The sequence below is a fragment of the Chiloscyllium punctatum genome, chromosome 27 (assembly GCF_047496795.1).
Source record: "Chiloscyllium punctatum isolate Juve2018m chromosome 27, sChiPun1.3, whole genome shotgun sequence".
Classification (NCBI taxonomy): Eukaryota; Metazoa; Chordata; class Chondrichthyes; order Orectolobiformes; family Hemiscylliidae; genus Chiloscyllium; species Chiloscyllium punctatum.
The window spans coordinates 34,605,587-34,629,135 of NC_092765.1; the positions used below are offsets into that span (position 1 = coordinate 34,605,587).

General features: G+C 41.0%; 1 protein-coding gene across 1 annotated transcript; it reads right to left on the reverse strand.

Annotated features, from left to right (window-relative positions):
- Positions 1 to 1,184: 1,184 nt before the first annotated feature.
- LOC140453644 (gap junction beta-3 protein-like) lies at positions 1,185 to 11,468 on the reverse strand. The gene is made up of 2 exons (XM_072548524.1): positions 11,226 to 11,468; positions 1,185 to 5,583 (listed from the first exon to the last, which is right to left on the reverse strand). The coding sequence occupies exon 2, from the start codon at positions 5,553 to 5,555 to the stop codon at positions 4,791 to 4,793; it is 765 nt and encodes a 254-aa protein (XP_072404625.1). The 5' UTR covers positions 5,556 to 5,583; positions 11,226 to 11,468; the 3' UTR covers positions 1,185 to 4,790.
- Positions 11,469 to 23,549: the final 12,081 nt, after the last annotated feature.

Genomic DNA, 23,549 nt, shown 5'->3' on the forward strand with positions numbered 1-23,549 from the left:
CTCCTCATTCCTGAAGAAGGGCTTATGCCCGAAACGTCGATTCTCCTTCTCCTTTGATGCTACCTGACTTGCTGCGCTTTTCCAGCAACACATTTTTAACCTTTGCATAAGCCAAATCATCCGACGACATTTCCGCCACCTCCAAACAGCTCCCACCACCAGGGATATATTTCCCTCCCCGCCCCTTTCTGCCTTCCGTGAAGACCATTCTCTCCATGACTACCTGGTCAGGTCCATGCCCCCCCAACAACCCACTCTCCTGTCCTGGCACCTTCCCCTGCCACCGCAGGAATTGCAAAACCTGTGCCCACACCTTCTCCGTCACCTCCATCCAAGGCCCCAAAAGAGCCTTCCACATCCATCAAAGTTTCACCTGCATATCCACCAATATTATTTATTGTATCCATTGCTCCCGATGCGGTCTCCCCTACACTGGGGAGACTGGACGCTTCCTAGCAGAGCACTTTAGGGAACATCTCTGGGACACCAGCACCAATCAACCACACCGCCCTGTGGCCCAACACTTCAACTCCCTCTTCCACGCAAGCGAGGACATGGAGGTCCTGGGCCTCCTTCACCGCCGCTCCCTCACCACCAGACGCCTGGAGGAAGAACGCCTCATCTTCCGCCTCGGAACACTTCAACCTCAGGGCATCAATGTGGATTTCACCAGTTTCCTCATTTCCCCTTCCCCCACCTCACCCGAGTTCCAAACTTCCAGCTCAGCACTGTCCCCATGACTTGTCCTACCTGCCTATCTTCCTTTCCACCTATCCACTCCACCCACCTCTCTGACTTATCACCTCCATCCCTACCCCCATTCACCTATTGTACTCTGTGCTACTTTCTCCCCACCCCCCATTTATCTCTCCACCCTTCAGGCTCTCTGCCTCTATTCCTGATGAAGGGCTTTTGCCCGAAACATCGATTTTCCTGCTCCTTGGATGCTGGCTGAACTGCTGTGCTTTTCCAGCACCACTTTAATCTAGAATCTGGTTTCCAGCATTTGCAGCCCTTGTTTTTAACCGGATTTAATTAGGGTTCGTTCTACACCAAAAAAAAACTTGCGTAGAGATTGAGAAAACAATTCTACACGTGCTGAAATCTCAGCAGTTGGTTGGAAAATCTTAAACATGGTGTTAGGTTTGCCGAACAAAACAAAACAAATTCAGTTTGTGACTCCATATATTTAAAGCTATTTATTTAGAAAACGTAGACAGCAGTAATAATATATCAGATGTACTAAATATGTAACAAAGATAGAAAAAAATATATACTTTTTGAGAATCTGAAATTCAGACTCCAGAGCTATTTCCTTCTTTTGACACAAAGTTTGAATGGGCACTTCCAGTCACAGTTTGAGTTTTTCATTGCTAGATACGATCTAATAATAGATAATGACATCATTGCCCTTTCAAATTCAAACATTCAGCTTTCTCTTATGGGCAACTACCAATTAGGGGTGGCAATTTATTTCATAAAATTATTCTTCATTACCTTATTATTACATAGTATGTTCATGGTATGGAGTGTAAATGGTGTGATGTCCCTAATGTCAGTGAGCTTCACTGTGTGGCTGTGGTTCTGAAAGGATGGAACTAAAGAATGATGATTTGGATTTACAGTAATAAATGATTCTGAATTTTGGCACTGGATATCTAAGTTAAACAAAATCTCAGTGCTGAAGGATAATTAAATTCCTTACAGTGGTTATAATAATGGGTAAAGAGTGACATAGACAATGTCTCTTACATATTTAAGGTTTTGGGACTCTATTGATAAGAGAACAATGGGTTATTTTGCAGAGATATGCTCTATTGGCTCCATCTTGATAACGTAGGTATGGATTGCAGTGTGTACAGCCAGAATAACAGGCCAAGTCCAATTTGACAGAGCTTGTACTGAAATCTTATTGTAAATAAATAATATGAGATTCTCTCTTGTGCGCAATCTTAGCCATATTTAATATCTGCAATCCATGATTAGTGCAGAAAATTCAATAAATTTTAATATAAAATGGTATCAGTTGGGGAAATCAGCACATGCCTAGTTGTCAAATCACGTGTTATTTTAACTGGGGCTTCCATTTACAACTGAGTTTATAACAGAAATCATTTGAAATGCCACCATCTCGCAAGCCTGAACAGTGATTGAGTTGTTTACAGATTCTGAGTCCTCCAGCAGTTCTCTGCAATGTTGTAAACGATAACAAAGAACAGTTAGATTAATTCTGAATGCTCAATCTTGTTTTGGTTTCAATAGATCATACCATGTCAACAAGTCACTCCCCCTTTTCAGTGAATGTCTTGAGGACCACTGCAGAAATTTGAGGAAATTATAACAATACAAGTCATTTAAATCTGTAACTATCTGTATCAAGAATAATGATGTACCCTATTGATATGGTTTATTATGGGAAAACTTTCAACTAAATCTAGTGGTGAGGGAATGGTAGCCCTATGGTTATTGAGGTAGTAATAAAAGAAGCCATGACTAATGATTGAATGACATGATTTCAAATCACACTGTGGCATCTGGTGTATTTATATTTCAGATTTTTAAAAAAAAGTTGGAATTAAAAAACTCTTTTGAATAATAGTGACCAAGCAAAAACCCCTTTAGTTTGCTAACGTCCAAACTTCAGGCAAAGCTTCTTTATCTTGAAGAAAGATGTCTGTATGGTACTCCAGACTTATTGCAATGCGAAGTAATGAACTAGCTAAGTCAAAAGAGTGTGGTGCTGGAAAAGCACAGCCGGTCAGGTAGCATCTGAGGAGCAGGACAATTGACATTTTGAACTTAAGACCTTCATCAGGAATTCTTGATGACGTGTTTGTGCTTGAAACTTCGATTACCCTGCTCCTTGGATGCTGTGTGACCAGCTTTGCTTTTCCAGCACCACATTCTTCGACTCTGATCTCCTGTAACTGCAATCCTCACTTACTCCTAATGAAATAGCTAAGCAAGCCACACAGTTGAATGCTGGGGAATACATCCTGGCTTTACCAGTGATATGAACACATTTTGTAAACAAATATATAAAAGTAAAAGAAATAACACTATATATAGCGTTGATTATTATTTGATTAAAATTGCACTGCCTTCTGTCTGCAGGCAGTGTGGCAATTTGTGCCAAAGGTTTTGTTTCATACGCAGTACAATTAAAATTGTTTTTGTTATAACTGGCGCTGTTAATTATTTAATCGGTATCCATATGTATGTATTGTGCCATTCTCTTAATCTTAATAATGATAGTTGAGGGGGAAGACAGACCTGATTGCACTGAGTGTCATCACTGACAATGCATACGGAGCTCTCCAATAAATAAGAATTGAATGCTAATCTGGCAGTGATGTATTTTTCCATTCTCTACTTTCTGTGCTCCATGTGCTTGTCAGAACCACATGATCTACATACCAGACACTTCTTTCATCACTCATATAACCACATTCCCGTCATCTCTCTCTAATAAGAGAGCAGCCCTGTGGTCTGGGAGGACCATGGCAATGTTCCTCTTTCTCTGCCTCTTGATATATTACCACAAATATTTCCAAACTGTTGACAACTGCAGCATCCTTATTTCTAAAGCTTGAGTATTCAGTCACCCGACTCAAATCTCAAGAAGAAAGAAATGTTTTGATTTGTCTTGTGCCTGTATTCACTTGTAATGTAGAAAACGTGAGTTGAATTGTGCACTGAAAGATCCCACAAACAACACTCTTTTAACATAGTTGCTCACCAGGAATTATTACTGACCAGAATTATCTACCCAGCTCTTCTTTAAAATGGGACACTAAAATCCTTTACATCCACCTGAAGGGGCGTCAAGACCTTGACTTAACACCTCATCAGAAAAGTGGCGCTTCCAACAATACAGCAATGTTTCAGCACTGAACTACTCAGTTTAGATTGCTGAGCTGAAAATCTGAGGCATGTTCAATGGTGACTGTATGAATCAAGTTCTGTTCCCAATACTTATAATTTTGGAGATCTTTTTTGGAAACACTTTTGTGAAATTTGCTGCACTTACAATAAGGTTCATTGATTTATACAGTGCATTTTAATTAGGAGATTTTCTGTGATTCTCTGTATTGGCATATTGTACAGTTCATGATGTAATTGTCTATTATTTCAAATATCGCATAATTCGCCACAATACTTCTCGCTTTCCTTCTGATAGTTCAAGATCTCCTGCTGCAATTGTTCTTCGTGTCCGAGTATGTCAAACCTGTCGTGGTTATGTGCTTTCTGCTCTTCACTTGCTTGCCTATGCTCTGCTCATGTCCCTTTTACTCTATTGATGCATTAATTTTCTCCAAATCCTGAACTGTCCCTTGATGAGTAAGCTCTATTCATGCTGTTGCTTATTCAATGGTAACGTTCCATAAGCTATGCATCTGCTCGTCCAATGAAAATACAAGCTCGAACAATGCTTCCACTTTCCATTGGTAACTTGTCATCGTAAGGATGTGGATTGATAACCTTAGAGTTAATTCAAAGACTAGCCTCAAATACGGTGTTGAAGCAACGTGTTGAACTTGCTCATAATACAAGGTTACAGTGAAAATAAAATTCAAACAGACATAGAAAGGTACGAATCAAATTGAATTTGGTATGAATGTTCTTAGCCAGTCTGATATAGATGGCTTTTGCAATACTTGCTCACTGAGTCTTATTTGTTTATAAGCATTGTATCTCTTCTGGTAAAAAGAAGAACATTTTGTTCATGTTAAGCTTTTCCAAAACATATCATTGAAAAAGATGTTGATACTGATTGACAACAGTGCTTGTTAGGCCTTGTGGATGTATTCCTCCAGACTAATTCCATTCTCGACAGTATCTTTATGAAGAGGTGTTCCTCTTGGCTTTGCCACGGTGTCTTCTTCCCTTTCATTTTTCCTTTTGCAACATCGAAAACATCGTTTGAAGAGTAGGTATAGTATTTCAGAAATGTTAAGGACGGTACAAAGAGCTGATCCTCCAACCATGAAGTATGTGAAGATCCTTTTCTCCGTTGGTTTGGCAATATAACAATCAACTATATTCGGACAAGGGAACATGGAACACTTGACAAGACGAGGTAAATGAAAACGATCATAAATTCGATGGAGTATATATAAGAAAGCGATTTCGAAACCAGTTTTAAATACTAGACTGATCAAATAGGTCCACCAGAGCCCACCATGTTTCTTCCCTGTATTTTTGTACAATTGGGAACAATTCTCGCCATACTTCAATCTGTGCTTCCGCTCCCTCTCTTTTCGATAGGCCACATGAAGGACAACCATCAGGGAAGGTGTGGTGATGGAGATTAGTTGCAGAGCCCATAACCGAATATGGGAAATGGGGAAGAAATGGTCATAGCAAGTGTTTGGACAGCCAGGTTGCTGGGTATTGCAATCAAAGTCACTCTGCTCATCTCCCCACACACTTTCTGCTGCCACCACATAGACCAGTACTCGAAAGATGAATACTACAGAGAGCCAGATCCGTCCAAATCCGGTTGAATATTTGTTCACTCCACTGAGCACACCTTGCAGAGTTCCCCAGTCCATTGCACCTGGAGTGTATTTACTTGTCAAACTAAAATAAAAAGAACAGCAAAAAAAACTGAACAACTGCTTTTCATGTTTCATCTGTTTAACTGATGAGTGATATTAATATTGACGAACAGAATGGATGGTACAGGGAAAGCCAAACCCTCGAAGAGACAATTTTAGTTGAAGTTATGTCAGGTAAAAACATAATTAGATTGTCTGCCTATATTCATATTTCACTGGTATCAATGACATGTAACAGCTAGCAATACATTAACAGGCAACTGTTCCTGGATGAGTTAGGTTCAAACTTTGCTGGGCGAGTTGGGTTCACATTTCCTTCAGACAGTTGCTTCACCCTGAAACTGTGTTCTAAGATCAACCCAAAGCATGAGGAATCTTTTCTAGAGGGCCATGGAAAATGTGATGATGCAGCAAAAGCTGTATTATCCAACAGCTATTGAAAAACTGTTGAGAATAATGGCATCCATAGAGTAAACAATAGGTAAAAGGAAATCTATAAACACTAGCTTTAGTTGTGTTTTTGAAAAAAGTTTTGAGGGTCTAAGAAATATATAGAGACGAAAGACAACGGTTGATCCTGGATTTAAAAATCAAGACCTTAAGCATAGATTTATGAAGGTGGAATTGTTTTTAGTGAGGAAAGCCAATTAAACAATGATATGATTTAAAACTTTATAATAATGAAATAAAAAGTGAAATAATTCGGTAAGAGTCCTTAGCATTATCAAAAATATTGCAGATTTACACGAGTTTTAATAACATCATATTTTAGTACATCACTCCCACATAATAAGTGAAAACTGATAATGGATTTTTAAAAGTTTGGGATTTGATTTTAAAATTATATATTTCCTGGTAAATAGGTGCTACTTGAACTTTAATCAGTGGGAAGTAACTGCAACAAACATTTGCACATTTCATAATGATAAGAACAAGGTCAGTGCGGTAAAGGATAATGCCACCGGGAAAAAGGATAGTCAGGAAGATTAGCGAAGACAGGTGATGAAAAGGAGACTGTGAAATGTTAGTAGCAAGCTTAACAACTGCTTGGCTTTGAACAAGATCTCCAAAACCTCAATGCTAACTTTTTGTTGACCCAGCTTGGGAATGTAGAAGTTCCTTCCTCATTCTGACATCACGTTTAGAAAGGGAAAAATTCTGTCATAGCCCAAAATATTACAAAAGGGCAGAAGAAATATGTCCAAATTTGCTGGTGACACCAATTTAGAAGGCTCAATAAGTAATGATGGTGGGAGCACAAAGATGCAAAATAACCTGACTAGATTAAGAAAATAGGCAAAATGATGGCAGATGGAATTCAATGTGGGAAAGCGTGTGGGCATCCATTTTAGATTCACAAAAGTAGACTAGGCTATTTTCTAAATGATGAAAAAAATGTAAGTATGGAAAAGAGGAACATTGTGGGCAGCACAGTGGCACAGTGGTTAGCACTGCTGCCTCACAGCGCCAGAGACCCGGGTTCAATTCCCGCCTCAGGCCACTCTCTGTGTGGAGTTTGCACATTCTCCCTGTGTCTGCGTGGGTTTCCTCCGGGTGCTCCGGTTTCCTCCCACACTCCAAAGATGTGCAGGTCAGGTGAATTGGCCATGCTAAATTGCCCGTAGTGTTAGGTAAGGGGTAGATGTAGGGGTATGGGTGGGTTGTGCTTCGGCGGGGCGGTGTGGACTTGTTGGACCGAAGGGCCTGTTTCTACACTGTAAGTAATGTAATCTAATAAATCCAAGTGCTAAAACCATTAAGGATTAGTGGACAATGATAAAAGAAAAGAACATTGAAACTGGATTGAAAAAGTGATAAAATTTATGCGAGTTATAAAAAGTATTGGTTTATCCATTGGAGCAATACAATCTGTATGGAGTTTGCACATTCTCCCTGAGTCTGCGTGGGTTTTCTCCAGGTGCTCCAGTTTCCTCCCACAGTCCAAAGATGTGCAGGTTAGGTGAATTGGCCATGCTAAATTGCCCATAGTGTTAGATGTAGGGGAATGGGTCTGGGTGGGTTGCTCTTCGGAGGGTTGGTGTGGACTTGTTGGGCCGAAGGGCCTGTTTCTACACTGTAAGTAATCTAATCTAATCTAATCTAATCTGATCTAATCAAATCAATCCATTCTAAGCACTGCAGAATGATATATTGGATAAAAAAGCATTAAATTACAAGGCCAACTTGTTAAATTTATATTTCCTGAATATAGAAGATTAAGTGGTGATGCAATTGGTATAATCTATATGAAGATTAAAAAGTTACAAGGGTCACATAGAGAAAATTTATTCCTTCTGGTGTGAGAGTTGGGCATCAGGGACACAGTGTTAAAGTCAGAGCATGTTCGCACAGGTAATGGAATGTGGGGCTTTTTCCTGATTTGGGCATGTAAAAGTTTTGATCAATTCAAAATTTCAAAACAGAAACTGCAAGCTTTCTTTTTGGCCATCTGACAAGGAGTTACAAAACTGACATGGGAAGATGCTGATAAGATACAGACAAGCCATGTTCTAATTGAACGGCAGTACAGGACTGATGAGCTGAATGGACTGATCTTGTTTAGATGTTCCTAAAACAAATTATTTTGTGTTTTGGTGATATATGTAAACAGGGATGGCCAGGTCTTGTAAAGGTCAATAATCCTATTGGGTGGCGATTGGAATGCTGAGAGCATATAGCTATTGGCTGTGTGCCTTTAACACTTACCAAACAACTCCGTAGTGTTAGGTAAGGGGTAGATGTAGATGTAGGGGTATGGGTGGGTTACGCTTCGGCGGGGCGGTGTGGACTTGTTGGGCCGAAGGGCCTGTTTCCGCACTGTAAGTAATCTAATCTAATCTAATCTAAACTATCGTACTGAGGATGAGTGGTGATGATACACTGCTGTACACTGAAGCTCTGGGGTGCAGCACTATATGACAAGACATGAGTTACGGCCTTACTCACCAGCTTCCTCACTTACAGGGCTAATTTTCTCTGATTCAGATTCTAATGCAGGCCTTGCCATTTAAATTGGGCTGCCATGTTGATGCCAATGCATTTTGCCTGCTATCCAAATGTTGGTTAGACTAATGGTGAAAATTCTGGATTTGACCGGGTTGGGGGGAAACCTTGCTTCTTTATGACATTTACCTTTGTAGCTTTATTGATTCTTATAGATGGAGACAAAAGATTGTAGGAACTGTTTGGAAGAACATTTTCTGACCAATAATTATCGTTCCATCAACACTGAAACACATAATCTGGTCACTATCACATTGGTCTTTATGTCAGATTGCTGTATGCTGTTTCAAAAATGCTCAATTGATAGTAAAAAGCTTTGATATATCGTATCAGTGGCAGGCATGACACTGATCTTTTGCTATAAATTCTGCGTCTTATGATCCTGTTTCACAGCTACCTGAAGAAGGAGCACTGCTCCAAAAGCTAACACTTCCAAATAAACCTTTTGTACTATAACCTGGTGTTGTGTGATTTTTAACTTCAAAAACTCAGTAAGTTTTGAGTACTTACTGCCACTTACGTACTTTGAAATACTGTCATATTTTTAAGGTAGGAAATGCAACATCCAACTTGCAGACAGCAAAGTTCTACAGACAAAAGGGTGGCCAGTAATGGGAAGACAATCTGTGTTATCCATTATGGGTGAGGTACAAATATTGGCCAGAACACTGTGGGACAGCTCTCTTTGAAATGGAGTCATTTACATTCATTTGAGAAGATGGATATTTTTCTGGACTTAGCCAAAGAACTATAAGATTCGTCAGCAAAGCGTTCTCTCAGCAATGTGCTGGTGAAGTTCCTGAAGTTAACCTTGAAGCCATTGCTTTCTAGCTTAGTCAGAAGTCTCACAATATCAGTTTACAGATTTATTTAACATCACAATCTTTTGGGGCACTGTTCCTTTGTCAGGTGAAGTGACCTCCTAAAGCTTGTGATTTTCAATAAACCTGTTGCACTCTAACCTGGTGTAGTGCGACTTCTGATTTTGTCCACCCGAGTCCACACCAACATCTCCAGATCATTTCCAGCTTAGCTGACCTTTTACAGATTCTAACCAATTTCACCCTCACTGCAGGTCAATGGGCAACTGCTGCAATTGTGGAAGGATGACATAGAGAGCTCGTGGGACTGAAACAGGAATTATGCTACATAATGCCCTACAATATGAAGTGGTAGCTGTGTGAAGTGACTAACGATGCGTACTTCCTGAAATGTTATATTTAATATGGTTTAACAACCAGCACCCTTTCCCAGATATAAAGCTGTTAAAGACTTGTGGAGGCATTGACGGTGTTCAGCAATGTTAGGTAGGGAAATTAATATTGAAATAAACTAACTTTAATGAAGGCCTAAAAGTCGATAGGGAGAGAGAGAGAAAGGGAGATTCATCCACATATTAGCAACAGTTCAGCAAGAGTTTTAATTGCCAACAGAGGGATGATTATTGAGCACTATTGCGAAAACCAACAGCTGTGTTAAATCCCTCAATCCAACAAATGCAAATTATGTTCAACACAGCTCTCTCTCCTTGGCCAAATCTGAACTACAGCCTTTCAACTCATTGTTGATTCAGAGGAAGGGACAACATATGCATCAGCCAGCTTTAAATTAAGATTGCCAGAGGTTCTGGGAGACAAATTGTTTTTCAGCCTTGATGGCATGCGATCTGGAACTGTAAAAAGAGAGGGAGAGACAAAATCCCCTCAGAAAAGCTTAACTCAGTGCCTTTCATCAATTAAAGGTACAGTGCCAAGCATCTGGGTACATTTTAGTTGATTCAAAGCAACTTGTAAAATTGTACTCGCATACTAACATCTGAAGGATTCAGATTTCGGGCTGGAGACCTTCCTCTGAGTATTTTATATTTCCAAAATAAAATACAATTAAACAATAAATAATGGCGCAGCAGCCTATCGTCATTTGACCGTCAAACATTTTTAAAAGTAATGATTTAAACTGGTGGACTTTCTGTTTGGGGAAACCCTTAAAATACATTTCAATGACTTATAGGCACAAAATGTAAACAACAGCAAGCTTTAGAAACATAGAAAGAGGGTAAGCAGGAGTTTTATGCTCCTTAATCATTGACAGGCACAACTTCAAATCACAAGACAGTTCCCATAAAGTGCGGATTAACGTACATAAATCAGACTGCCAGATTTATTGTTGGAGTGAATCTGATTAAATGTAATTGGCGTATTCTTCGGAAACAATTCAGCAGTATTTCAGGTGCGCTGATTGACTGTGCCTGTTTTAATTAAAACGCAACATCCCTTAACTGAACGTTTCGACAAGGAAAGACCTAAATCCCCCAAGTGATATACACCTTTCTTTCTACTCTGGAGATTCTTCAGATTAAATGTAAGTAAACATACCAGTGCCCAGAGTTCACCCTCGTTTCCCCGCACCGGGGGGGGGGGGGGGGGCTCTCAGACTGGAGACTGTTTAAAATGCTGATCAAAGATTGAGACCGGATCTTCCCTGAACTGTTTCTATAACTTTGTCATGTGAAGATACGAATTTAAAACAGTTTACAACGTTAGCTCAGACAAAGACCATTCTCAAAAGACAGGCTAGTTCTTTCTATCTTGTTCCAGGTCTGATTTGGATAAAGAGATCTCAAAAGTAGACAGCAGAAAGTGTATTCAGAAGAATACTCACCGGCGAATTCGGCAGCTACAACTTCCAAGCCCCAGAAACTATTGAGAACTGAAGTGTCTCCGGTCGCTCGCGGACAATCTATTGGCTGGGTTTCAGTTTTGCACTTCTCATTATTCTAGGGTGTGTCCTGATGTAATTTTCTATATGACACGGCAGTAAATAGGAGATCTTTTTTGTTACGTTACAGGTTTACAGGCAAGGTGTTATTCGCCTGTAATGTAATGTCTCCCCGCCGATAACAATCCACAACGCTTAGAAAAGCTTTCCTGTTTTATTTGGAAAACTGCCATTTGCCAGTGGATTTGAAGACTTAGTTCTTATTTTGCTGCAAATCACAGAAGTGGTTAGCGGAAAGTTTCTAAACTTTGCTGCGTTGAGAGTGTATATTTTTTCAGACACTGTTTAAATGCACTTCACAATTTTTATTTTTAACCATTCACAGCCTGCGATAGGTTGAAACGCTCTCAGTATGTTCTGGATGTTAAAGAAAGCATTCTTTACTTCAGTCAAAAGTGAAGCAAGTCTACCTTCAGAACATCTTCAACCCCAGTTTGACACTTTCATTTCCTTCATTAAATAAACGTCATTGTGATAAGACTGACAATTTTGAGTTCTGAGGCAGGGTCACTTCACTTGAAACATTATCTCTGACTTCTCTCCACAGATGCTGCTTGACCTGCTGTGCCTTTCCAGCACTACACTTATCAACTGCTGTATTGGTGGTCAACAGGGTGCATTTTACTAATTGGAATCAGGAGAGGTTAAACTTTGGAACAAAGACTTTCCGCAATGTTCATATATCAAATAGTGGAGCTCAACAATGGGGAGCAACCACTTCACAATTTACTGGATGTTTGGTGGTCAATGTTGAGTCTGACTTACTGAGCTTCAGAACCCTGGAAACATCTAGTCTACCTGGCGCAATTGATTAACAAGGTTCAGAAACAACATTTATTTTAATTTATAAAGGTCACTGAACTTGAATTCTTATGGAGCAGTGATAGTATCCCTACCTCTGAATTGGGGGCTTGAATTTAAGTCCCATCTGGACAGATTGATTGGAAAATATCTCCTCACTCTGAGCTGGGACTGGTGTGGCTCAGTTGGTTAAAGTATCTGCTTGGTTAAAAAGGGGCAATTCTGAGTTCAAATCCCAGTAGTGCCTGTGCCCCAACGTAAACGCTTCAGGTTGTGCAGTGGTACTGTCCCGATCTCTGAGCAAGAAGGTTCCCGTCCCCTCTGCTTATCTGTCATAACCTTTCTGAATGGATTGATTTTTATGGTGGCTTTTGTGCAACACTAGTATCCCTCCCACTGAACCAGGAGGCCTAGGTTCAATTCACATCAGCTCCAAGATTGCGCGATGATATCTCTGAACAGCTTGTGAGAACATAACTTCAGCCTGAACTGGTAGTGTCCCTGTTGTGGTTCTGTTTGCCGAGCTGGGAATTTGTGTTGCAGACGTTTTGTCCCCTGTCTAGGTGACATCCTCAGTGCTTGGGAGCCTCCTGTGAAGCGCTTCTGTGATGTTTCCTCCAGTATTTGTAGTGATTTGTGTCTGCTGCTTCCAGTTGTCAGTTCCAGCTGTCCATTGCAGCGGTTGGTATATTGGGTCCAGGTCAATGTGTGCTTATTGATTGAATCTGTGGATGAATGCCACACCAAATTTTGGTGGTGTCCCTATCACGGACCAGGAGGCCTGGGTTTGGGTTCAGGTCTCACCTACTCCAGTGATGTATAATTACATCTCTGAATGGGTTGATTCGTTAATATCTCCACTGAAAATTACTCCTGAAAACTTTGAGGAAGTAAAATCAGCAAACTATTCATATGGAAAAAAGAACAAGGAGAGTCAAATATGAGTAAACAATTTACTTCATGGAAAGCAATTTCAATTCTGAGTCAGTGGGTTGAGGGCTTGAGCAACACTTCAGGGAATTGAACAAGTACAGTAATCCCTGTCCACAGTGCAGTATCGATGGGGCTCTGCATTGGCAGGTGGTCTATTTTTCAATTACAAAATAATCTGTAATTCTCAAGTGAATATTAAAAATACCTTTCAGTGGCAAGCAGGGGCATTCTTCTCGATGATCATCACCACTTCCCCTACCTGTGCAACCAACTCCATCAATAAGACTGGTTATTTATTTCATTTATGCTCATGGATAGATGTTGGCAGACACATTCAAAATGCAGCTATGTTTTTTAAAATCCTACATCTGATAGAAGCTTTATCAAGTACCCTAACGATGTGAAAGATGCTATACAGATGCAATATTCTTAAAGTAAAATGCGGTGTTGTGATGATGTTGCTTTCCTGCTGATGGTGCTGTTGTATGTCTCTTAGGTGCTCCTTAGGATTGTGGGTGACTTGATTTTTTTTACCTCTAGCAGCAACTTTCTTAACTGGTTTGTTGGGTTCTGAGATGCTTGATAAGTCCAATGTGTGATCTGTATTCCTGCCCCTACAGACATAGGTGGTCTTTGAAGGATTGGGTAAGTAGGTAGCTTGAAGGTTTTGTGGACTCACGTCAACATCTTGATTTTTCCCTTAGCTCACTTCTGACAGAGCGTTTTCATTGTTTGGAAGCACTAGCTTTCAGAGCGCTGTTCCTTCATCAGGTGATTGTGTGATCTCTAACTTTAAATACCTCAGTCTAAATCATGACTTCCATTGTTTAGTGCCTTCTGAATGAGCCTGCTCCAGTTTGGTGGGTCTCCCTAGGAGTGACAGATGTGTTTGATCTCTTTAAGGATGCTCTCAGGAATGCTTTGAGGATATCACCAAAACCTTTCTACTGGTTTCCTGAGATTCTTCCTTCACAGCAGAGCAGTTGCTTCAGGAGTGTGGTGTCAGGCATATGGAAAACACGTCAAATGAAGCTGACTTTGAGATTTCAGTGCGTGATGCTCAGCAAAATGGCTTGGAGAGATGATACCTCTGGGGGACTGCTTTACTTATCAACAGATTTGGTGGATCTAGTGAAGGTATAATTTCTCCAGTGTTTTGAGGTGCCTAATACAAGTTGTCTCAAATTTCCAATGCATATTATTTGTGACATTGTCATATGACCTGAGTTAAACACTTCTTATACCAACTTTCCACAAATCCATATATTCATGCAAAGATTTCATACACTGATGCTTTGGCCTGGCTCAGGTTGTGACAGAAGTCTGTATGCATGCTGATCGTACTTGTGTACCACTTTCTCCTTCCTTTCTAACAATGCATTGTGTAACAGAAGAACTACATCCATCTGTCCTCCAGTTAAGAATGTTGCTGCTAGAGGTAAACCATTGCCTAGAGGAGTGGCATGTCGATTTAACATAGATATCTGAAAATCTTGGCAATTTTCTTTCCATGCAATGATCATGGATTTTATTGTATTAACAGTGCATTCTGTGAGTTTGTTTGTTTGTTTGACTGGGGACAGGGAAAGTAAGAGGTAATACATTGAACATTCAATTTCTTGCATAAGCTGGTGACAGTTGTCTGATATAAAGTGAATGTGTTAAAAACTGTTGGACGAGTGGTATCTGTCATTTATCTCACAGAAGAGAATTTGGTGAAATAATCAGTTCCCAGAATAATTCCTGATGAAGGGCTCCTGCCTGAAATGTCGATCTTCCTGCTTCTCAGATGCTGCCTGACCTGCTGTGCTTTTCCAGCACGACTCCAATCTTGACTCTAATCTCCAGCATCTGCAGTCCTCTCTTTGACCTAGTTCCCAGAATGTGGTCACGTCTTTAGACATGGAAAATATCAGTGCTTCATGACTTGGAAGGAATATCCCGTGGACTTGTGGGTTCACCTAGAATGTTGATGCTGATGGATTTAATCAAGTTGATGCATGTCTTAACTGATGCAAGACAATAGATGAATTCACATGCCAATCTCTTGGCTTTATCTGCACCTACGTGACCGAAGTACAAATGATCATGTATATCTCTTGATGAGCAGCTTGTGGAAAAAAATCACATATTTGCCTTTGAAGATAACATTCCTGGAGAGTCAAAGTTCATCTCTGAACATGCTTGCTAAGGGACCTGCTGAATGTGTTCAGGCTACTGACTGATAATGATCATCTGAAACGATTGCACCTGGATATCCTCAGATGTAGCTTACTGAATTTGCTCCGAATTGTTATGACCAGAATGAATGATACTGATTATGGATACTATTTTTTTAAAGTCCTATTCGATAACATCCCCTTGCAGGTCGAAAGGAATTTCTTCATTCTTAGTGGGATTTGGAAGTCAGCTAAGAGCATTAGGAATTAGTCAGCCTGGTTTCTATTAGTAGTTCAAAGTCATTCCTTGGATCTTCGTAACTGGATATTATAGTCATGGAGGTGCATTTGTAAGGGATTTTTGACAGATCATTTTGAATGCTTTGTGGTTGTTATAATGGATGAAATGATTGTGAAATAGATGCGTGAGGAATCATTGTGTTCTAAAGACTAGTGCAAGGGTTTCCTTTTCTATGTTGGAGTAGTTTGCCTGAAGAATTCTAAGGATTTTGGAACCAAATAGTCTGTTCACCCTGTAAAACACATGCTCCAGGGTCATTTTGGAATGCATCCGTTTCTAAAGTGAAAGCCCAGAGGGATTATAATACTGAAGTAGACATTTACTGGATAATAGAAAAACTAACAAATGTGTGGGTGATTTTCCTGCTGCATATATGGTGTATCATTGCTGGTAAGACCAAGAGGATGATTTTGGTTACAAAATTCAGAATATATGGAGTTTAAAAAGTTGATGGCACCTATGTCTTACAGTGCAGCCATCTTCTGCATGTTTTCTGTTTTGATAGGATCAGGTTGAATACCAGTTCAAAAGTGGATTGATCTGAAGAACTAGCCAAGTTGACTTGTCTTTTGATACTGTTGATAACAAGATCATGCTTCCTTACCTAGATATGTCTTAAATGATGCTATCATGCCTCCCTCTACCACCTCCACTGGCAACACATTCCAGGCACCCACCACCCTCTGCGTAAAGAACTTTCCATGCACATCTCCCCAAAACTTTTCCTGTCTCTCCTTGAGTTCATGACCCCTAGTAAATTGCATCCCCCACTCTAGGAAAAAGCTTCTTGCCATCCGCCCTGTCTACAGCTCATATGGTTTTGTAAACCTCAATCAGGTCCCCCCTCAACCTTCATCTTTCTAATGAAAATAATCCTAATCTACTCAACCTCTCTCCATAATTAGTGGCCTCCATACAAGGCAACACCCTGGTGAACCTCCTCTGCACCCTCTCCAAAGCATCCACATCTTTTTGGTAAAGTGGCAGTATTCCAAATGTAGCTGAACCAAACTCTTATGCAACTGTAAGATAACCTGCCAACCCTTGTACTCAATACTCTGTCCGATGAAGTATACCTTCTTGACCACTCTATCGACCTGCATTGCCAGCTGTGTTGCCAATAATTAGGTTATTGTGTGGACTGCACTATATTTTGAGAGTGTATCTCATGGAAAATATGCAAAGGGATGATACTTGCACTTGCATCAATGTCAATCTTGGTTGTCCATTCCTTTTAAGGCATATCACTCAGATGAAGGTTAGGGCTTCAAGTTGACCATATGCATTCCAGTTTCCCCTTGGAGTTCATTGAGTCAGGTTCTGAAGCACTCCATGTCCTTGTAAGGCATCTAGTCCTTAAAACCAATCAGGAATTTGAAAGTTCTCAGGTGGGTTCTCTCATCATGGCATCTCCCAGGGTACCTCTAAGATTTAGTATCCTATTAACACATGTCTTGTATATTGATGGACTGGAATCTTTTTTGCTTTTAATAGCTGTTGTGTTTTATGGCACTCTCAACACAATGTGTGTACAGCTATATCAGTACAACCTACTGTCTGGGCTGGCACTGATCTCTTCCTGGACCAACGAGATGAAGCAAAGTGATCTGGCAGAAATTACACCAATAACAGCCTTAATGTATACATGGATTGAGGATTGAAAGATCCTGCACAAACTCTTGTGGATCCTTGGAAGTAGCCAGTTCCACAACAGGCTAATGCAGCTGTCACCTTGATGGCCACTGGGAAAGGATGACCTCCCACCCCTTCAGGTTGCAGGTCCTGCTCCAACATTAGGCATATTCTGGGACGATGACCCAGGACATCTGCAGTATGTGGTGTCAATGTGCCTCACTCATGTGGTAGGCATGGCTTTGAGAATTGCAAACTCCTGTACACCTGTGTGGTGAGGAGATCATCAGCTAAGACAACTTCTTGTGGGGATTGTTTGGCTGTGACCAGAGATTCATAGGATCATAGAATAACCGAATCCCTACAGTGTGGAAAAAAGTCCTTAGGCCCAACAAGTCCACACCGACCCTCCGAAGACTATCCCACCCAGACTCATTCCCCTATCCTATTACTCTACATTTTCCCTAGGCATCTACATTTTCCCCTGACTAATGCACCTAGTCTACATATCCCTGAATACTATGGGCAATTCAGCATGGCCAATTCACCTGACCTGCACATCTTTGGACTGTGGGAGGAAACCGGAGCACCTGGAAGAAACCCATGTAGACACTGGGAGAATGAGCAAACTCCACACAGACAATCGCTGGAGGCTGGAATTGAACCCAAGTCCCTGGCGCTGTGAGATTGGTGCATGTCCTCTACTTACTGACCCATCTGTTCCCCCTCCATTTCTCTGTGCCTTTTCATGGTCACAGTGACAAAGATCCCTACTGAAGCTGGATCCATTGGTCATGGTTCCAATGAACCAATATGGGGAGTATCAGAAACTGAACAGTTCCTTAGTAATGTGAGCTGTCAGTATTTGCCAATACACAAATGACAGTTTAGCACAGTCCTTCATTTGATGGGACATGGAGGATTCCAATAAGAAAGGCCACATATGCCTGCAGATGGACTTTTGATCTCATTCCAATGAGTGCCCCACAAGCCATGCTGTGCAAATATAGTAGGAAATTGTACAAGCACAGAAATTGCTGATGAAACTCAACAGGTTTGGATCCATCTATGGGAAGGAAACAGTTCTTGAGTCTAGTGATTCTTCATCAGAACCTTCATTTTCTTTTACAATAGGAGATTGTATGTGCATTAGGATTATTGTTCATTTGTTTCCACATCCCAGAACTCCTACACCACCTAAGTAAGGCAGCATATTTGTGAATACTTACAGTTCAAGGTGAAGGTATAGGGGAGATGTCAGGGGTGGGTTCTTTACCCAGAGAGTGGTGGGGGCATGGAATGCGCTGCCCGTGGGAGTGGTAGAGTCAGAATCATTGGCGACCTTTAAGCGGCATTTGGATAGGTACATGGATGGGTGCTTAATCTAGGTTAGAAGTTCGGCACAACATCGTGGGCCGAAGGGCCTGTTCTGTGCTGTATTGTTCTATGTTCTATGTTCTATGTGAGAGAAAATCAATGCTGTGTTTTTCTGTAGCCTCTGAGATCTTGGAGTGTCTTTGTTGATGGTGGCCTCCAAGTGCCACTTCTAGGGCTGTCTGAGATTGCTCCTGCTTCACAGAGATCTCTGTGATCAATCTGTAATGAACAGTAACAGAAACAAGATTGCTTGTGAGCAGGATTTGTATTTCAGTTTGCTTTTTTAATTCATTCGTGGGGTGTGAGTGTAACTGGCTGACCAGCATTTATTGCTCCATCCCGAATTACCCAGAAAGCAGTCAAGAGTCAACCACATTGCTGTGGGTCTGGGGCCAACATAAGTCAGACAAGATCAGGATGGCACTAAAGGACATTAGTGAACCAGATGGGTTTTTCCGACAATCGACATAGTCATCGTTAAGACGTTTAATTCCAGGTTTTTTTCTACTGAATTCAAATCCAACCATTTGCCATGACAGGATTTGAACTTTGTCCCCAGAATATTATGTGGGTCCCTGGATTAATGGTCCACTGATAATACCACTACATCACCACCATCACCCCATATCTTTCACATGCAGGGCACTACGGTGAGAGATTCCTTCATTATGTACTGTGCATGCATCTGATTTAAGAGAATTGCCTCTTGCAGGGCCTCATGTTGCTCATAAATAGAGTCTGTGTGCTGAAACAGAAGAAAAGCACTACCCACTTTCCATTGCACATTTATCATTGCTTGAGTATGGAAGGCATTATAGTCCTTCCTTAGCAGAGTGAGTCACGACTGAACCCGGTAATCGAGAAACCCCAACTTCCCAAACTTCCATGATCCTTTTCTCATTGTTCTCACTGTCGACTCCATCAGAACTGAACTTCCACTCAACTCTTAATTTAACAACTTGCAACACATTCTGGATCTAACTGTTCATTGTGTGATGAAAGTGATATCCAGAGAGGGGTGCAGTCCAGGGATGAGAAAGTTCAATTAAGTAGAAAGAGTGGAGGATATTTGATAGTGGTGTTCACTGTTCACATTGGTGGAAGATTCAAGAATTAGAGGCTAGAAAATGAAAAGACTTAACCTTAAACATATCAGTGCAGTACTAAAAGAGTTAGTATGCTGTTTATTGGGTGAGGCACAAACCTGTAAGTGCTCTTCGCTTGTGTAAGCGATCCTATTGCACTCACCAAAGAATAGCAGGGAGGTTCTGCCCACCTTTTACCTTTCAGCAACATCAGTAAAGTGGATTAACTAGTTATTTTCTCACTGGTATCTGAGACTTTGTTCTGTACAAACTGCTGTATTTTCTACATTAAAACCCAGCAAAATTACTTACTGCACTGAGAAATTTGATGACATTGCTGAGGTGGTTAACTGTGCTATATCATGTTAGTTTCTTTTGTTTTTATTGCATTATCATAACATATGTGAAGGCTGGCTGGGAGCGAAAGGTTTGCTGTGTCACAGCCCACAGCTAATAGTGTGTTACTCTTTCTGCAATCATAGACATTGGTAAAGTGTTGACTGAAACCTGAAACCTGATTCCTGATTCCTGCTGTTACCACAAAACTGCCTTCTAAGCTGATCCTGCTAAAGTTATATACAAACATTAGACAGAGGACAGGAGTAGATCATTTGGTGCTTTGAGCCAAATCCATTATTCAACAGGTCAATTATTAATCTTCTAGATGGGAAGCAATCTCTAAGTATCTCACTTATCAAGCCCTTCAAAAATATTATCAGATCAATTCTAAACTCCAGCGAATATTAGGAGAAAGTGAGGACTGGCGATCAGAGTCAAATAGTGTGGTGCTGGAAAAGCACAGCCAGTCAAGCGGCTCCTGATGAGCAGGAGAATTGACATTTTGAGCATAAGCTCTTCATCAGGAATATGGGGGAAGGGAACCCAAGGGGCCTAAGTGATAAAAGGGAAGGGTGTGGGGCTGGGGGGAAGGTAGCTAAGAATACGATAGCTGGATGAAAGTGAGGGCTGATGGTGATAGGGTGGAGTGGATAGGTGGGAAGGAAGATGGACAGGTAGGACAGTTCAAAAGGGGCAGTGCCTAGGGTTGGATCTGGAATAAGGTGGCATTGGGGAGATGACAAAACTGGTGACTTCAACTTCCCCTCCCACTCTCCAAGGACCTGCAAGTCCTGGACCTCTTGCAGCACCAAATCCTAGCCACCTGATGATTGGAGGGAGAACACCTCATCTTCTGCCTTGGGAAACTCCAACCACATGGAATTGATGTCATATACAGAGACTTCAGTAAAGTGTTTGATAAGGTTCCCCATGGTAGGCTGATAGAGAAGGTGAAGTCACATGGAGTCGAGGGTGGACTAGCTACATGGATTGAGAACTGGCTGGGCAGCAGAAGGCTGAGTGTAGTATAGGAAGCGAGTTTCTCAAAATGGAGAACTGTGACCAGTGATGTTACAAAGGGACCCATGTTATGACCACTGTCATTTGTGATATACATAAACAATCTGAAGGAAGGTATAGATGGTCTGATTAGCAAGTTTGCAGATGACACCAAGATTGGTGGAGTAGCAGATAGTGAAGGGGATGTCAGAGAATACAGCAGAACATAGATAGGTTGAAGATTTCGGCTGAGAAATGGCAGATGAAGTTCAATCTGGGAAAATGTGAGGTGTTCCATTTTGGAAAGTCCAATTCAAGAGCGAACTATACGGTAAATGGAAAAGCGCTGGGGAAAATTGAAGTACAGGGAGATCTGGGTGTTCAGGTCCATTGTACCCTGAAAGTGGTAACGCAGGTTGATAGAGTGGTCAAGAATGCATCTGGCATGCTTTCCTTCATCAGACGAGGTATTGAATACAAGAGTTGGTAGGTCATGTTACAGTTGTATAAGACTTTGGTTTGGCCACATTTAGAATACTGCGTACAGTTCTGGTTGCCACATTACCAAAAGGATGTGGATGTTTTGGAGAAGTTGCATAGGCGATTTACCAGGATGTTGCCTGGTGTGGAGGGCACTAACTATGAAGAGAGGTTGAGTAGATTAGGATTATTTTCATTAGAAAGATGGTGGTTGAGGGGGGGGGATCTGACTGAGGTCTACAAATGGGTGGCATGGTGGCACAGTGGTTTGCACTGCTGCCTCACAGCGCCAGAGACGCGGGTTCAATTCCCGCCTCAGGCAACTGTCTGTGTGGAGTTTGCACATTCTCCCCTTGTCTGTGCGGGTTTCCTCCGGGTGCTCTGGTTTCCTCCCACAGTCCAAAAAATGTGCAGGTTAGGTGAATTGGCCATGCTAAATTGCCTCTAATGTTAGATGTAGGGGATTGGGACTTGGTGGGTTGGTCTTCGGAGGGACAGTGTGGACTTGTTGGGCCGAAGGGCCTGTTTCCACACTGTAAGTAATCTAATCTAATAATGAGAGGTATGGACAGGGTGGATAGGAAGAATGCGGAACTAAAGTCAATTTCACCAGTTTCCTCATCTCCTCTCCCACCCCCCCCCCCCATCCCTAATCCGATCCTTTAATTCAGCACCGCCCTATTGAACTGTCCTAGCTGTCCATCTACCTTCCCACCTATCCGCTCCACCCTCCACTCTGACCTATCACCATCACCCCACCTTCATCTACCTATCTATTCCCAGCTACCTTCTCCCCAGCAACCCCTCTTTTCCCCCCCCCCCTTTATCTCTCAGCCCCGTTGCCTGTCCCCACGTTCCTGATGAAGAGCTTTTGCTCGAAACATCAACTCTCCAGCTCCTTGGATGCTGCCTGACTGGCTGTGCTTTTCCAGCTCTGTAATTTTTAACTCCAATGAATATTGGGCTAGTCTACTCAATGTCTCCTTTGTAGAACAGTCTCCTCAGCCCCAAATTCAGTCAACTGAGCTTTCTAAATTCTAGTAAACCAGATGGACCTTTAGTAAAACTATCTTTCTGTTGCACCTTTCATTAGTTAAATTTAAACTTCACTAACTGCCAAGGTAGGATTTGAACCTTTGCCCCAGGATTTTAGTTTGAGCCACTTTATTAAAATCTCAGTGTATTACAATTGTACTATTATCTTCCTTTTTTAATGTATGTATGTTGACTCTGCTTAATTAATTTATGATTTTTTTTTTAATTGATTCTAGCACTCTCCGTCCTGCTGATCAGGCAGCCTGGTCTGTAGGCACATATCTCACTCTCCTTTCTTTCTTGTAAACAAGGGTCACGTTTGCTGCTTTCCAATTCATTCAGTCAGTTCTGGAATCTAAGAAATCTGGGAAGATCAAAATCAATGTAAATCCAAATTTTGTCTCCACCTCATTTAAAACCTTACGGTGTAGGCTTTCACACCTTTGAGACTTCTTGGCTTTTAATTCTACCTCCAGTGCTATTTCTTTACTGAGTTAAATTTCTTTCAGTTCCCCAATCTCACTAACCTCTTGGTTCCCTGCTCTTCTCATACTCCTCATTGTGCATTCTACTGTCAAGACAAATGCAAAGTATTTGTTTCATGTCTCTGCCATTTCCAATTCCATTTTATCATCTCTCTCTTGTCTCTGATGTTATGGAACCCACACTTTCACTAACCTTTCCTTTTTATCTAACTTTTTTTTCAGCTTTTAAATCTCTTGCTAGTTTACTCTCAAACATATTTTTTTTTCTTTCTTCATTAATTTAATGTTCATCCTTGGCTGAATTTTAAAATCCTTCCATTTCTCAAGTGTATTTCACTTCTTGAGAACATTAATTTATTAATATTTTTAAGTTCACTTCTTGAACACAATTGGACCACTTCAGTGTGTGTTTTATTTTTATGTTTTAAGGGAATGTATATTTATTACAAATTATAAATTACATTTTTAATCACTAATGTCTCATTACCATTGTTTCTGTCTTCTTCTGACTCCTCCAACCTACAATGTTTTTCTTAGTACTCTTGAATTTACCACTTTTGTAATTTTTCAAACTGCTCACA

Bases quoted from the DNA above. Each gene is read 5' to 3' on its own strand.
- LOC140453644 (XM_072548524.1), bottom strand. From the start codon at position 5,555: ATGGACTGGGGAACTCTGCAAGGTGTGCTCAGTGGAGTGAACAAATAT.